We start from the raw sequence: 16,386 nt of genomic DNA on the forward strand, positions 1-16,386 counted from the left end.
AACTAAATGGCCTCTTTACCCCACATGAAATGATACTAGTAGGCAATTGCGAACCCCGCATCTGTATTGAGCAACGATGAGGTCATGAGTCCCCCGTCTTGGCTTAGCTTGCTCACTGCCCAGTGGACAAAACAGCTCAAGAACGTATATGTACTATGTATAGTAGGCATCGAGAATTGGACCATTCCCCATTACACGCGTGACTGCTGGCATAGTGTGTGCTACCCATGCGATATTTAATATTTACCATAGCTAGCAGCAACCAACCTAGCAAGAGCCCACTGATCGTATACCGTCATACCTAATATTCATGAATGGTGACCTTCGTGTCATATAGGCCATTAAGGTATGTACACGACTCCTGTTACTTCTGAAATGGTTCCTTGGTAAGACCTCAGAGTGCATGGAACTTGTGCTTGGATGTGGTTGTATGCAGCAGGATTTGATAATCTCCTGGATACTCATTGCATTTTCAAACACTGTTCATGATTCATTTTCTTGTATCTCCTTGAACTATGATTCCCCCCGAGGAAGGAGGGCCATTGTATCAAGTCATCCCACGATTGCTCTCTGCAGTTTGCTCTTGATTCCGCTAATGCTATCCTATCTCCTAGGAATCTCGATTTGTTTCGGTGAGCGTGTTGACACCTGGAACATAGACGATCATTTTTACAAGTGAGTAACCATAGCCCTACCTTCTAACCTCGTTGGAGACCCAGGTCCCCATACTCTTTGTTAGAAACCACCTACCTATATCGCTGATCCATATTCAGTGACGCGCTCTCACAAAGTAAACGATCGTGACCACTCCGTACTTCATGATGGAATAGCTGTATCCCAAGAGAATCTTCCTCGCTACTTTGCAAAATCTGGCCCCGTTGATGCTGATCCCCGGAAGACAAAAAAAGATGGCGGGGGAAAGGGAAACTGGTGAGCATTTCTCTTTTAGCCCACCCCTGCCAGTCGAGTTTTGACACTACACCGGATGACTCGCTAAATGTGTACTCAGGGGCCAACCGGGCGACGAAGTCTATGACTATAATTGCAAACTCACAAACGCTCGGCGCTATTCCAATAGTAGCACTCAAGGATTAGCGGATTATAAAACCAAGTTTGAGACGATTGAGCCAGAGCCTGTGTTCGAGGAAAGCTTCCATGGTGTGCAAAATGAAGAAAGACCTGTGGATGGAAACAAAGTGCTCAACGTTGACGGAGCCACTAGCCTCGGTAAGACACTGGTATAGCAGGGTCATGGACTGTGTCCCATATGAGCGCTGGGACTGCTGTAACTATTTTCATCGAAGCCTGATAGTGCGTGGGAGATTTCAAACTCGTTGTCAACGAGAGCAGATAATGTATTCAGATTGTCTTATCTTAGTATGTGATGGATGATTAAATTAGCAGACATACAAGGGCCGTGATAACCAAATTCTGCCACTGTACTCGGTCAAATTACATACAATAACCGTAAGACACAACAGTCTAGTTTGCTTAGCATCGTGCAACCTGTGAGCCTAGGTAGTGGAGCCAATCAGAGGTCAAAGCCAACTTAGCCGCGCCTTACTAGACCCTTCCCTTGGCTGCGGGGACCGCTTCACTTGCTGGTTGTTGTTGTTGGATTCTTCTGAAGTAAAAGTCGGAGGGATTGGGATGGATGCAGACTCTTCTGCAGAGGTGAGAAGATTCTTGAACCAAAAATCAAGCCTTCCTTTTTCCACATTTTCATGTAGGATTTCATTCTCCCTCTCAAGATCATGTATGATTCGTGTCCGTTGCTCCAGACGATAGCGTGTCGAGAGAAGTTCAGAGTCCGATCTGTTTAGAAACACATCTTGTGGAGAACTTGGAATGTATAGGGATGCGTAGCTAGCGTCTTCGTCGTATCCTGCTAGTGGTGTTAGTTCATTCAGCGACCACAAGTGTCCTTAAAGCGGGTACTTACTGTCTCTAAGACATAAACCCATAGTGCGGAAAAGGGCCGTGTCGTAAATAAAGGGCTCGCTTCCATTGTCCATGCTCTCGGCCGCCCTTCCTGTAGCCACCCAATTGTCTTTTATCATACACCGTCGCCACACTAGCTTCTGCATAGTGATATAGTTGAGTGAATCTTGCTGAGCATAAATTCCAAGACGAATGACACGCAAGGCAAGGTAGAACTCTTTCCCGGATAATTCTGATTGGCCATATTCTGATGCTTTGTCGGAATCTATCAATGTCAATATATCGACCAATTGGTGAATATCAATGATTTGCCTGGTGACAACTTTGGTGAGGGTTTCACTAAGTAGTTCATGTAGAGAAGGCCTATCTCCAGCAATGTTTTTTCCAAAGTGGTCAATGGCTAGGTCAACCTCAGCTCTTTGATCAATTGCACCCTGCAACGCCGGGGAAATATAGGCGTAAATGAGTTCTTGGACGGCGTCTATTTCAGAGAGATCTTCCAGATGCCGTATATCGTTGTGGAAACCTGAATGGCTCGGTATGTTGGTCTCCTCCAATGTTGCTAGTTTGGCAAGCTTCGCTAGGGAAAGTTCGACACGATGACTCCATAAATCGGATTCCCCCTCTATTGCGAGTTTCTCTAGCGACTGAGCGGCGGCGTTGTAGTCATTTTCACCAATCACATCATTAATCCAACCCAGCCGCGAATAGGCTGCATCCTTGCGCAAGAACTGAGTGATAAAAGGTTGGAATTTCTTCATGGCGAACAGTATTCCCGACTGACGCATCGATATCTGCCGGGAAAAGAATGCATTTGCCCATGATTCACCGAATTTCTCAAAATAAAGAGATATTTTTTTGTTGAGATGATCAGATTCACAGCTGATAGTATCTGACGCATCGTTTCGGGAGCTTGGGAGAATCTCGCCCTTTGTTTGATCTTGAAGTTCAATGATTAGTTCTACTAATGCACTCATATCTCGAAATTTTTCCGCCAACGTAATGGCATCGTCTAATCTTCCAATACCTGCAAGTTTGAAGAGTCGCCATTTGCGTTGTTTAACATGGGCCTGCTCAGTAGCGATGCCCTCATCGACCAGTTTTGGGTCCTCCTGGGCAGAAAGCCACCGGACTCGCTCATAATGCATTTGGCCTAGGACACAGAGTTGTCTGGCACTGTTGCCCGCAATTCTTTTCACTGTTAGGCTCTCAGGGGCTTCGGTGACAGACGTTGCTTGTTGAATCCAAGCCCTGCAACTATCGAGTTCTAGATCCAACAAATGGCCCGTTTCAACGTAACTAAAATTTTGAGACGTCCAGAATTCCGGTAGACCTTTAAAGCCGGTGACCAGTACGCCGTCTTCGAGATATCCGTCACGAATACCATACCGACTAGCGTGCTCATCACGGAATCTGAATGCGGTCTCCAAGACTGCCAAAGAAAGCTCACTTGCTTCCAGTATTTGTTCTGACATCTTTCGTCCCTGTCTGGACGAGTGTCCTTTCTTTGGCTTAATGGCATTGAAAATCCATGGAACAACATGCTCCATCTGGAATGTATCATGGAGAAACCAATTGCGGACGGGATCAACTTCGCCGTCTTGCTTCTCGACTCGTGTTTTAAATTTGTCACTCATCGAATTGATAACGTGGGTAAGAAAGGTCGATCCCTTGCCCTTTAATTTCCTAGAGCCTTCTTCTATCTTCCACATAGCCCTCTGAGCCGCAAGTTTCTCCGCGCCCCATAATAACTCCCACCAAATTTGTTCACCCAATAACTTATTTTGCTGCATCAAAAGGCATGCCAGATCATCCAAAGCTTTCGCTCTCGATCGTAGATTCTGTTCTAAGGATATTGCTGTCGTTGGGATAAACTTTGACCTAGATTGGAGCAATTCTCTGCAAATTTCCAACGCGGCTTGCTCGATATCCATGACAGAGAAATCCAGGCTACTCTTGTTGTTCAAGTTCAGTGGATTTCCAAGCATGGTACCATAGAATATGGCTTGCTCGATCTTTTGTTTAGCAGTGATTCGAACACATTCAGCGGTGGGGGGCGAGTTGTGGTGCGGTAAAGCTGTAATGCGGATGATACCAAAATCACGGACCATTATTAGACATGCGGGACACGAGTTCTCATCCCTTTTGTCCTCAGCGCCGCTGCCTAGAATTTCAAAGGCCTTTCCTGAACGGAAGCTGATAGAGTCCTGGAACACGCGTGGTTGTTGATGTTGCGCGGACTGGTCTTTGCCTAAACTCAACGATAAGAGTACAACAGAGTGACCCATTAAAACGAATGCCGTATCACCGGGCTTGGGAAGATACAATCTCGGTTTTGAATCAAGAGCCGTCGAGACCCCATGCAAATCAATAGGATGGGTAGACAAGATATGGACTTCCTCGGCTAGATTGACTTGCACAAGAGACATGCTTTGCGAGCCCATCTCAGACTGAGTTACAAGGAGCGATAAATGCCAGGACGGTACCGACGTGCTAGCTTGTAGCTCACGAACACTGTATTCAGCCGGCATGAGTGAGAAGTCCAAGATCTCGATGTTGGAGTCATCAGAGCTGTTAGAATCTCCCGTACCAAGATGATGGCATAGGTCATTTGTTATATCAAACTGTCTCTTCAATATAATCCCGTTATTCCAATGTGTATCCCAGATTTCAAAGAGCCCGCCTGACGTAGCGATGATAATGTCTCGCTGTCCACGTTGATGAGATTCACCAGCTCTGACGGCAGCTAGGTCTTTCCTTGCAAAGCCTCCACCCAAGACGTTTCTAATACCACCGAAAAACCCAATCCTACTAAGCCCAGACGTATTTCGCAGGAAATTGACAGTCACTGTTGGCTTTCCTTGTGGATCCCGAACGGTGATATGAGCAACCCTCCCAGACGATAATGTGACGATGACACCAGAAGGCTCGCCATTCACGAGATCTGTAATGTGTTCACCCGAGAGTAGATTAGGTATAGATCCCTGGATGGTCTTCTGCTTCTGCCTGGCCAGGCCCAGTGATGCAGCACATGAGACAGTTTCCCAGTATATAATCCTTCCTGTATCAGGAGTGATGATCATCAATCCTGGAAGCCCAGCTGTTACACTGGATAGTAGAATTCCAAGAGGAACTGGCCCATTTGGCTCCCTGCAGGGTTCGGGTATGGAAATAGTAAACACATCGGCGGGCGAGGGTGAGGAAGTTGCAATTGAATATGGCCAGATAATTGCATGGGAGTTCGTCATGGCTAGGGCGTAGCAATTGCCTGCACCAAAGAAGCATTTATAAGAATCTGTGTTCGTGTTAACAATGTCAATGGCGAGAAAATAAGCAAGACTTGCCTGATTGTAGTCCGCGAATCTGATCTGGCAAGGCCGGTAATTGCACAACATTGTAAAAGTCAGTTTTGGACTATGTGTGATAGCGTCAGCGACTCATCTTTTTAACTCATGTAGGAGAGCCATAGTTTAACCAAACACAACTTACGAGGACAATGGTCCCATCAGCCTCGCCTCGCCTCTCTGACTTCTTTGAACCTCTGATTGGCATGCTCTCCTGGAAAATAGCATTGTCTGCGGTTTGGGGCACAAAGTCTTGGGAAGCAGTAGTTGTTGAACCTCCATGTTCGTGCAGCTCGCTTGGGTCCTCTGAAGGGATGTCTGAACTAACATGGCGCAAACTGGACCGTTGCCTTTTGGCTTTTGGGGGGTTGACGGGTTCATCAGAGCTTGTACGTTGGCGTCTTCGAGGATTTCGCAAGGAGGATGCCGACGAGATCGCGGCTTTTGGCAAGAACATTGTCGGAACTACTCAGAACAAGGTGAATATAGCCCCAGAAAATTGTGTTGTATCTAAGCCATTAAGAAACCGAGAATTAACGAAACAGGACAGGTATACCAAATAAATAAGTTCAATCTCACGTATTGATAGGTAGTATCATTGGCAGAGATAATTTGTTGATTGATTATGTAGGCGGTCAGCGCTTTCCAGTCTGTACGGATCACGTGGTATACAGTTATGATACTAGCTGTTGCTTAGATATATCCTTGGTCAACATAGTTGAGAGCTATTTAACTGGGTCTCTCCTATGCATCACGATGCTTACATATTATACTATTAGTGTTTCCATGACGCCCCTGAGGGTTACACTTCTCAACAACTTTTAAGATGCTCTTTACTTCTGGCTCAAATTATACTTTGTATATAAAAAGTACCTTGCATCATGTGCCATGCCGGTCATTGTTCATCCTCAAATGCCAAAGAAGATGGTATAGTGTTTCCAGAAAGGCTACTTTACGCACAGCTCTTTTCTTTCCGGGTCCGAACCAGCCAGCCTCCTATCACAGGTTGCCATTTTGGCTAACGGTTTGTTAGGTCATGGAGTACAGCGCGTAGGAATGGTGTCTTCATGGATCAATAACTTTCCAGACATCGCTGGGAGCTTCCTGGATGAAATGGATAGTGTATTGGGGTTTCGGCTTTCTCGTGTTATTTCTGAAGGACCGAACTCGGAGCTGAATAAGACCGAGAATTCTCAACCTGCTATTATGGCGACGTCAATATTGATCCTACGAATCTTAGAACAAAAGTTTGGCTTCGACACGAAATCTCGTGTGGATGTCACCCTTGGTCATAGCCTGGGGGAGTTCTCCGCACTAGTTACTGGGGGCTATATTGATTTCGGCGACGCTCTTAAACTAGTTCGACGGCGGGCAGAAATAATGGCCCAATGCACTCGAAGAGCCTCCACGGAATCTGGCGAGGATTACGGAATGGTGGCACTTGTCTGCGAACCTGATCATCTTAACGGTTTGCTCGCAACAATCCATGAATTCCTAGGCCTTGCATCAAATGGTATGAGAGATGATTTAAGTTATGGGATGCCGCCTATTGAGAAAGTGATGGTGGCAAATGTCAACTCTAAAAATCAAATAGTGCTGAGCGGAAGTATTGAAAGGATAAGAACACTCCTTATCCAACTTCGCCAGTTTGGAGGTCACGATCCACGTGCAGTGAGATTGAACAGTGAAAGCCCATTCCACAGTCCCATAATGATGCCTGCGGCAGAATATATGGTCCGTGCTCTTGACAAAATCAAACTCAACTTCCCAGCACATATGCCGTGTGTTTCAAATGTTTCCGGTCTCCCGTTCCGCTCGGCAGATGAACTAAGGAGGCTACTTTCACAACAGTGTGTTGATACTGTGCGATGGTGGGACAGTATCAGGTATTTAGATCAAGAGAGGGGTGTAAAACGTTGGGTTGGCATTGGGCCTGGGAAAGTCGGCAGGAATCTGGTTGGAAAGGAGGTCGGTAAGGTAATGACTAAAGGAGGTGGTGTTTGGGCAATCTGTGATACTCGCGAGCTTGAAGATATAGTCAGGAGTCTCGAACAGACTGAATTTGAAGCTTCGTGCGATTAACCTGTCACAGGTACAGGTATGCTTAGACCGGTGGTTTCTATGTTGTCAATTGATTATCTTGATAGCACTTACGCAAGCAGCGATAGCATAGCAAGGGCGATAAAATACTTTTCAATTGTCTCATAAATTAGCGGTCTCAGAAGTTCATCTGTGTCACCGCCACAAACATGACATTGACGCCTTGCCGCTTCTTGCCATTTCAAGATTAACAAGCGTGGACTAAGTAAACCAGGCCAATAAAGTTAAAAACGGCACATAATCTGCCTCACTGACTATTAAAGGTTATGTCAAACACTACTGGATATTTATAACCCGCAAATGATCATGAGCCACAGTTACTCCTTTCACGTACCTAGAGAGTTGGTCTCTACCATAAGCTTGGGCCACCGGATCGTTTCAAAGTATAGTCGCATCTAGCACCCATGTTTCACCAATATTCCTGACCTCCGCAATGAATTCATGGTCTGTGATTTGCAAAGAATTCGATGTGGGGGCAGCAGCTTTGATTGTAGGGACATGATCATCCGGAGAATAGAACGGGTTTTGCAAAAGCCGAATATAAGCTGTCTGCAAGGCTCGGAAAACCTAATAGTTCATTGTTAATTTGGACTTCTGTTAATGTGTTGAAGACAAGAGAAGAATATTCGACATAGACCATCCGACACAGGACTTACCGGTTTCAGGTCTGGATCTTTGGAACCAGTCCTCGGAGATCCTTTTTGTTTCCCCATGCTGTTTGGAACTGGTTGTCCGATCAAATCAATAATGACCAGTAATTTTACTCCAGTAGTTGTTAGCCAACCATATGCCGCTAGTTTTTCATCCACGGCGTGCAAGAGGCCTAGGTCTTGGTCGACTGAAGTTTGCTTCTGTCGTATCTCAAAGATATCGAGACAAGAGTTCAATAGGAACGAGAATTCAACAGTAGAATTCAGATAAGGAGGGAAAAGCGAAATATGCAAAGGGTTATCCTTCTAGAGCATTAGCAAGCCATCTTGAACGAGCCATATTTATCGTACAGCTTTTCCAATTATACCGATGCAAGCAATTTTCGGTCCTGACATTCTGGAGATATATCTGTATCTAGAATGATCTACGGCGGTACGGGATTGTGTTTATTTCTGAAGGCATTCGAGTTTAGGAAAACTTCACCTGCGTAAATTTGGCTCCTCACCTGTAAAAGGAGGTGGAGAAGTGCTGTATATAGGTCGAATGAACATGTTACATACAACTTAAATGTAGTATAGGTGGGTAAGGGGTAGAACATGTAGTGTAGATAAGATAAAATGGGTACAAGACGGTATTAAAATGACCCAATGATGTAGTTTAGAATTTAACTTACCTACCTGATAGACACCTAGTTTGATACCTCTTACAGTACTGTACGTGAAATAACCTGCAAATGCACTATTTACTGGTACATTCCTTGTATTATGACAGTAAAGTAAAGGCTAGTGTACCACTAGTGCAGAACCGTGAGTCCGGAGCCGCAACGCTTGCCTTCTGGTATCATAATTACCACCAGCAAGCGACATTTGAAGTCGTTCCAACATCTTTCGGTTCTCAACCCAAGGATCTTCTCAAGGAACCTCATAACGAACCCAGTTACAGCTGCCATGCTTCCTTTATCAGCGCGCGCCCTTCCGGGTGCCCTCCATGGTGAGCAATTCTCCGCTCGCGAGTCTTTTGAGCTCCGCTCACGTTAGGCAGCACGACCACGCTTGGTCTCATCGATTCCTCGAATCCAACTAGTTGCACATCTGTCAACTACCCCCAATCAATCGGCCACAGCGCTTGAGCACAAAGGACATTCGGGTCAGCCGCTGACTGCTTCTGGAAAGATACGGAAGGAGGTACCTCTACCGAGCCAGGAGAAGAAGGAGGGTGCGATGCAATATGTGCTGTTTGTCTCCCCAAGGGATTGGAACTGTTATACGTGCCTAACGTTGTTCTTAGGACTACCTTGGACCAAGTTGCGAATTGGGCACGTCAGAGCTCTCTTTGGCCTATGACTTTTGGTCTTGCCTGCTGCGCTGTCGAGATGATGCATCTGTCTACCCCGAGATATGATCAAGACCGCCTAGGGATTATCTTTCGAGCCTCTCCTCGCCAGTCAGATGTTATGATCGTCGCTGGCACGTTAACGAACAAGATGGCACCCGCTCTTAGGCAGGTTTATGATCAGATGCCCGACCCACGTTGGGTTGTTAGCATGGGCAGCTGTGCAAATGGTGGTGGCTACTATCATTACAGCTACTCCGTTGTTCGTGGGTGCGATAGAATCGTCCCTGTTGATGTATATGTTCCTGGATGTTCGTTTGCACCCATGGCTATGATTTCCCTTCATGATTTGTGAATATTTGCTGACCGCTAATTCGAAGGCCCACCGACCTCCGAGGCATTGATGTACGGAATTTTCCAACTCCAGAAGAAAATGAGGCACACCAGAATCACACGCATGTGGTACAGGCGCTAGGTCTTTGGTATATGTTTTATCGTCCTATTCGATCCCAAGGGCTCAATTTAGGTAGATGTAAAATTAAAGTCATTTTCTATGTTAGTCAATAAGGCAGGCTAGTTACTATTCATATCTTGAGACTATTGCTTTACTAGCTAAAGCTCTTTTACTGCTTATGTCATATTATGGTATGTTATGGAGGTACCGTTTAACTACATAGATGAGTGGGTGAACCTGTCTTATATCTTAAACAGCCGAAGGCCAGCTAAAGCTGAAAGGAGACTGCTTCGTATCGAGGGCTAACCCCTCAGCCAAGCGCCCTTACCTGGCTACCCATTAACAACAACACCTCCATTGGGATGCAATGATTGTCCCGAGATATAGCTGCTGTCTTGGCTCGCTAGGAAGACGAAACAAGTCGCCACTTCACTGGGTTGTCCCGGACGGCCCATTGGCACACTGCTGAATTGGTCCATTGCAGAGCTAGTCATAGTTGATGGGATCAGAGGTGTCCAAACTAGGTAGCGGTCAGTTGTCGTGCAATTGTTAGATGGGGTTGAGCTTACTTGGGCCAGGACAAACACAATTCACCCGTATACCTCTTCCAACTTGTTGATTAGACAAGCCCCTGGTGAATGCAACGATTGCACCCTTGGTTGCAGTGTAGTCAAGGAGGTCAGGTCGACCGATGTATGCATTGACAGACCCACAGTTTATTATAGTTGAGCCACTCTTCATGTGCGGAAGCGCGTACTTCGAAAGATAGAAGAATGGATGGATGTTGGTATCGAATGTACGCTCCCATTGATCCCTATTGGTTATATATCAGTCCTGATGGTTTTAACATCGGGTGCAGCGAAAGGGAGCTTTCCACTCACTCTTCAAGGCCACTAATGTCCCCAATCATGTTCTGGAATCCCGCATTATTCACCAGGATGTCTATGCCACCCATACATTGCACGGCGGTATCAACCACTTTTCGACAATTCTCCTTCTTGCGCACATCCACAGCCAAGCAGTGACAGTCATGTCCTGTGCCTTGGACCCTTCTTTTTGTCTCTTGTGCGTCTTTTTCTTCTTCGGGTAAGTAGACGATCAAGCTAGATGCTCCTTCCATTGCAAACAATAAGGCAACGGCGCGGCCGATGCCAGAGTCACCACCTGTGATGATGGCTCTTTTCCCAACAAGCTTTCCCGCTGCCTTATATGTCGTATAACCGCCTTCTTCGGTCGGTATGTAGGTTGATACTGGCTTTGGGTCCTCCAGCTCTTCTTGTAGCCCGGGTTTCTTCTGATGTTGAACGGGAATTTGATGGCCTGGGATAATCGATGAGTATCTAGTCCGATATACTGTGCGAAGAACAGACCTACCTGTTTGAAACTGGGATTCAGTACCGCGAGCGGCTCTTTCTGTGTAATCTTGCATGATTTAGGTTGTTACTTGGCAGTAGCTGGTTAAGTAAGGCGCGAAGGTACAGAAGGAGAGCTTGCTAACTAACGACGTTTAGAGTGACCCAAGTCTATAATTGAGTATATCTGTGGCTACTATGCAGCATAAATATCCCCGAAACTACTATATCGTCATGCTAACACCTTCGTCAGAGTGACGTCTCCTCGACGTACATAGCAAGTCTGCAACCAACCCTCCTCTTTTCGTCTTCACTGTTTGAAACCTCTCTGCTTATGTGTTTACTCCGAAGCTACACATCTTTCAATTTTCATTCTCACTGCAAGGTTATAGTTGTCATGAACGAGGGTTTGAAGGAGACTGTTCTTGCTGCATTTGACAGTGGCGCCCGAACCAAGCTAAAACCATTCCACAACCAAGTACATCAACACAGTATACTGCAGTGCCCATGGTACTTTTTATGGGAATCTTTCCCTTCGACATTCTTGACTGCAATTCCATGCTTTAAACCAAGCACCAGCCAGCTCAATTGCCGCGTAGTACTTTTATGGTGTCACTCTTCCATGGTGTTACTCCGAGCAAAGAGTGTGTCAAGTAAAGTAGCATTATGGGATGGTGATTTATTTTTGCTCTGCCATAAAAGTATTGCCCACCTCGGCTTGACATCGGTATCACTTTATGGAAATATTAGATGACTACTGAATAGGTATGATGCCTGTTAGGTACGGAGTACCCCAAGTAGTAGGTGGTTTCGCATCCGGGAACGGTATGTATTGTACTATACATACACCATCATGATTCTATCCTAGTACAGTGGGATGCAAAAAGTTTGAAACCATCCGCTTGACCGCCCTACATACCGCCATATACTAACCTTACCAAATTCAATATTTGAACCTACACACGTCTATCTACACATTGAAATATAGCCCCTAGGAAGGAGATAGATGCCAGTTACTAAGTTAGGTGATCTGTAAACTAAGTATTCAGGCCCAGGTATGGTTTTTGCGAAGTTTCTGCCGCGCAAAATAATAAAATTAAGAAGGCGGTTAGACCAGGAAATAAATGGATAGTTTCAAAACTTTTTGCATCCCACTGTATGTCTGTACTTCCATACTACGAGTGTCGTAATGAGAACGACTCTTTTTCTGGACTAGGTCACCCTTTCTTTGATGATTAATTTTTTTTACATAGCCTATTGCCAATAGGCTATCGGCAAGGGTGGCCTGATGATATACTTAAATCTAATCCAAAAAGTTAATTTAATGGATCTCCTATTACCAAGATCTGTAAAGATGTACGGAGTACTATGTACTCCGTTGTTTAAAATTGTTTCTGTGACTGGTGGCCAATTGTATAGATAATTGAACAATGATTATTTATCTATAGATCTAATAGTATAGGGATCTTTGATAGACTACCCTACAGTAACGATATATCTATGCGGTGGCCCTAAATTCAATGTCGTTGTCTATATTTAGTCTAGCTAGTACAGTATGAACCCCCTGAAGGCGGCTAAAGTAGGGCGCCACGTCTTAATACTACTGTATGAAATACACACGGTATATACCTACCGTTAACGCAAATCTTAAACTCGGGCCACCTTTGTCTACCTTAGAGCGTATGGTACATGCGAATGCGGTAGGCGGTCAGATAAATAGTTTTCTTTTCCTTTTTTCCTTTCTTTTTTCCTTGTCCCTCGTACTTCTGATAGTGAAAGTATGATCAAGATTGAATGGATCTGTATTTTTACCAAAAGACCTAAATCGTTTTCATCTCCTTCTACATTGAATACATACGCTCCATATCCACCCAACTGAACTACTTACATATCATTTTTTTGTCTTGTGGACCGTCGCAGTACCATGGCTGATTTTGCAAAGGATCCTGCTCTCAACGCAGCATTATCTGCACCATGGGCGTTTCTCTGCCCTACATCAGAATTAAACGATACCATAGTAGGATCGGCAAAATTCTTCCTGGACTCTCTTGCTCTTTCGATTAGTGACGCGCAGTCCGCCCGCCAACGACAAAATAGGAAACGCAAAAGATGCGAGGCAAACCTAGACCAAAACACCGAAGTATTGCAGTTAAAGCAGTTGTTCGTTGAGGGATTTGGCTCCGATCAGATCTGGGAGCAAGCACTTAGGATTCTTGACTCTGCTGGACAGGAAATCCAACGCGACTGTACATTAAGTAATCGACATGCTGGCCACTCTTTATCAGATGAAGGTATTACATCTTTCGAAGGCTCGGATTTTGCGGCTGAAAGTTCCGAGAACAGCGAGCTAGAGAGTCATCTAGAGGGTACCAGGGACCTGTCAGATGTCGATGAGGAAGTCAGTATGGCGTTGGATCTAGATCAGGGCGACTCGATACATGATGCATTGGACTCCCGGAGTATTGACGAGACTTTGGGCGAGGAAAGCGAATCCAGTGAAACTGGTAGTGACGGAGAACAACCCGGCACTTACACAGAGGACCCTTTTGGGTTGAATGATGGGTTCTTCTCAATTGACGATTTCAACAAACAATCAGAACTGTGGGAAAGACAAGACGCTCGGGGCGGCCCAGATGATGAATCTGAAAGTGACGAGGAAGTTGACTGGCATGCCGATCCCCTCGCCACTGGGAACATTAGCGCTTCTTTGAATAAAACACCACCGTCAAATGAGACCGACAGGGGTGTCAAGGATCAAAGTATGGGTGATGATGATGATGATGATAATGACACAAGTGATGAGGAAGGACCAACATTCAACAATGTCAATCTTCAGGATGGACTAGATTCAGATACAGATGATGCATATCCTGGTACTGCACAAGGGGCGGATTGGATCAATACTAGTGATATCAAGTATTCTGACTTTTTTGCGCCGCCACCCCGCAAGTCTACGACCAAAAGGTCACGTCCGCTCCCAAAAACCCAACCAGTTGCTGCGATTAATAATAACGATATAGACCGTGCAATGGCCGATGTACGGCGCGATTTATTTGAGGATGATGCTTCAATTGAGAACAGTGATATATCCGATGGTGAACTAGGTGAACCTGAAACCCAAAAATCTACACACGAGAAACAACGCGCACGAATCGCCGATGAGATTCGTCGCCTGGAAGCTGCCAACGTTGCAAAGAAAGAATGGATGCTTGCTGGTGAAGCTAAAGCCGCAGAGAGACCCGTGAACTCGCTTATTGAGGAAGATCTTGAAGTGGAAAGGATTGGAAAGCCTGTACCTGTGGTTACTGCGGAGGTCTCCGAAGACATCGAAGGCCTTGTTAAGCGTCGGATCCTTGCCAGGGAATTTGATGAAGTTATCCGCCGCCGCCCTGGTATCACTGATAGCCAAGTTGCGAGAAAGAGTCGCTTTGAGCTTGAGGATTCTAAAGCTCAACAGAGCCTTGCAGAGCTATATGAGACTGATCACCTCCGAGCTACTGATCCTAACTATGTGGATCCTAAGAATCAGAAGCTTCTGCGCGAACACAATGAGATCAGTAATCTATGGAAAGAAATAAGCTCACAATTGGATACCCTCTCGAACTGGCACTATAAGCCCAAAACCCCACACGCACACATCAACGTTGTTACCGATGCGGCAACTATTATGATGGAGGATGCGCAACCAACAGCCGGAGGTGCTGTTGGTAGTGCAGCAACTCTTGCCCCCCAGGAGATCTATACACCTGGGGCTGACGGCAAGGCTTCTGGGGAAGTAGTTTTGAGGAACGGATTGTCAGTTTCCAAAGAGGAAATGACCCGTGAAGAGAAGTCAAGATTACGGCGACAACACAAGAAGCAAAAGAAAACTACCACCAACGATAAAAACCGACAGTCAGGAAAGGCAGCTGAGAGGCAACAAATTGTGTCGGATTTGAAAAAGGGTGACGTGAAATTGGTTGGAAAGCAAGGAGAAGTCACGGATATCCATGGCCAAAAACTAACCGGAACGGGTCCAAGGAGTGGTGCGGATGCACTAAAGCTGTAGTTGAACTTGATTTATTTGATTTGCTGATGTTATCGATCTATTGCCGACGTATATCTCTACCTCATATGAACTTCTTCCTCGCCTCAATTCAGTTACCTGTCACTCTTCATCTCCATAGACAGGCGTGCCCTATTTCGAACGTATTGAATAGAGGAAAATGTTTTCTCGCTTGTAAGTCTCCGCCATCGGGTCATCGCAAACTTCGACTATGTGGAATAGCTTCTTTGCCAATTTCAAAAATCGAGAATCTGCTCGTCTACGTCTCTTGAAGCAGAAATAGCAAATAGATTCTGGGCCTAGGAGGTTTTTCAGAGTTGATATCAGCAAAGGAAAGGCCGGCTCAAAATAGACACAGTCCGCGGCAAGTACGATAGCGGGGTGTTTCGGAATACAGTCTGGAAGAGATTCCCCCCAGTTTAGCACCGTAGCTGCAACACGAGAGGAAACATTGTTCAGCTTAATATTAGTCTCCATTAATGGGAGCATTGGTGCTTGATCCGTAATGTATACTGATGACGACCCGATGTCGCAACCGCGCGCAACAGCAAGCCCCACAAGACCTCCGCCAGCTCCCAACTCGACACTAACGATGCCAGTTAGTACCATAAACCCCTTAGGATTCACTAAAACTTGGATGCCGGACGAACATTGTCTTATTGTTAAAGTCAGATCGGTGCTGAAGTAACAAATATCTTGCTAGGACCATGCCTGCCGGCCATAGCTGGCCTCCGCACCCTTCCTTCAGATCTTCCTTGATTATTAGGGGGTCTTTCAGTAGGCCGTCAAATGAAATTTCAGCATGGCCAACTCCTTTGAGATCCCTTGCTGGAACAAGCGACTCGCTAACAAGGATAGATTCACTGAGCACTGATTGTTGGTCGGGAGAATTGGAAGCTTCCATCATGCTCAATGTGGAAGAATCACAATTATGTAGGGCTAGTAGCAGGACTGCACTCACACAAGAGCTGTGCTCTTTTCCTCTTCCGGTCTTTGAACGAATAATATCGTTTCTAGCAGGCAATACAGAAAAAAAGGAAGAACCAGTGAGAGAAATGAATTAAATAGAGAGAAGTGAGGTATAAGAGTGAGTACCCAAAAATGAAAATGTCTGTTCTTATGAAAATTGAAAAAGTATAGCTTAATTAAAGAGTATTTTTTGTAGTG

The 16,386-nt window shown here is 45.5% G+C and overlaps 8 protein-coding genes across 8 annotated transcripts; 4 read left to right on the plus strand and 4 right to left on the minus strand.

Annotated features, from left to right (window-relative positions):
- Positions 1 to 348: 348 nt before the first annotated feature.
- On the plus strand, positions 349 to 1,244 carry AO090672000001 (uncharacterized protein; the record flags this gene model as incomplete). Its single annotated transcript, XM_023235868.1, has 4 exons — positions 349 to 386; positions 577 to 632; positions 774 to 930; positions 1,010 to 1,244. The coding sequence occupies 4 exons, from the start codon at positions 349 to 351 to the stop codon at positions 1,242 to 1,244; spliced, it is 486 nt and encodes a 161-aa protein (XP_023090847.1).
- Positions 1,245 to 1,538: 294 nt separating this feature from the next.
- On the minus strand, positions 1,539 to 5,493 carry AO090672000002 (putative nuclear pore complex subunit Nup133; the record flags this gene model as incomplete). The annotated part of the gene is made up of 3 exons (XM_023235870.1): positions 1,539 to 1,885; positions 1,943 to 5,309; positions 5,431 to 5,493. The coding sequence occupies 3 exons, from the start codon at positions 5,491 to 5,493 to the stop codon at positions 1,539 to 1,541; spliced, it is 3,777 nt and encodes a 1,258-aa protein (XP_023090848.1).
- A 106-nt stretch (positions 5,494 to 5,599) lies between these two features.
- Positions 5,600 to 7,367, plus strand: AO090672000003 (ACP S-malonyltransferase; the record flags this gene model as incomplete). The annotated part of the gene is made up of 2 exons (XM_023235871.1): positions 5,600 to 5,764; positions 6,291 to 7,367. 2 exons carry the CDS (start codon positions 5,600 to 5,602, stop codon positions 7,365 to 7,367), a joined length of 1,242 nt encoding a protein of 413 aa, XP_023090849.1.
- A 585-nt stretch (positions 7,368 to 7,952) lies between these two features.
- Positions 7,953 to 8,431, minus strand: AO090672000004 (uncharacterized protein; the record flags this gene model as incomplete). Its single annotated transcript, XM_023235872.1, has 3 exons — positions 7,953 to 7,979; positions 8,042 to 8,338; positions 8,387 to 8,431. The coding sequence occupies 3 exons, from the start codon at positions 8,429 to 8,431 to the stop codon at positions 7,953 to 7,955; spliced, it is 369 nt and encodes a 122-aa protein (XP_023090850.1).
- Positions 8,432 to 8,983: 552 nt separating this feature from the next.
- AO090672000005 (NuoB/complex I 20 kDa subunit family protein) lies at positions 8,984 to 9,843 on the plus strand (the record flags this gene model as incomplete). Its single annotated transcript, XM_001821448.3, has 4 exons — positions 8,984 to 9,026; positions 9,078 to 9,270; positions 9,324 to 9,679; positions 9,749 to 9,843. 4 exons carry the CDS (start codon positions 8,984 to 8,986, stop codon positions 9,841 to 9,843), a joined length of 687 nt encoding a protein of 228 aa, XP_001821500.1.
- Positions 9,844 to 10,154: 311 nt separating this feature from the next.
- On the minus strand, positions 10,155 to 11,251 carry AO090672000006 (oxidoreductase, short-chain dehydrogenase/reductase family; the record flags this gene model as incomplete). Its single annotated transcript, XM_001821449.3, has 4 exons — positions 10,155 to 10,342; positions 10,392 to 10,636; positions 10,704 to 11,142; positions 11,197 to 11,251. 4 exons carry the CDS (start codon positions 11,249 to 11,251, stop codon positions 10,155 to 10,157), a joined length of 927 nt encoding a protein of 308 aa, XP_001821501.1.
- A 1,847-nt stretch (positions 11,252 to 13,098) lies between these two features.
- AO090672000008 (rRNA-processing protein MPP10) lies at positions 13,099 to 15,222 on the plus strand (the record flags this gene model as incomplete). The annotated part of the gene is made up of 1 exon (XM_023235873.1): positions 13,099 to 15,222. One exon carries the CDS (start codon positions 13,099 to 13,101, stop codon positions 15,220 to 15,222), a length of 2,124 nt encoding a protein of 707 aa, XP_023090851.1.
- A 129-nt stretch (positions 15,223 to 15,351) lies between these two features.
- On the minus strand, positions 15,352 to 16,126 carry AO090672000009 (uncharacterized protein; the record flags this gene model as incomplete). Its single annotated transcript, XM_001821451.3, has 2 exons — positions 15,352 to 15,805; positions 15,870 to 16,126. The coding sequence occupies 2 exons, from the start codon at positions 16,124 to 16,126 to the stop codon at positions 15,352 to 15,354; spliced, it is 711 nt and encodes a 236-aa protein (XP_001821503.1).
- Positions 16,127 to 16,386: the final 260 nt, after the last annotated feature.

This window comes from Aspergillus oryzae, chromosome 3 (assembly GCF_000184455.2).
Source record: "Aspergillus oryzae RIB40 DNA, chromosome 3".
Classification (NCBI taxonomy): Eukaryota; Fungi; Ascomycota; class Eurotiomycetes; order Eurotiales; family Aspergillaceae; genus Aspergillus; species Aspergillus oryzae.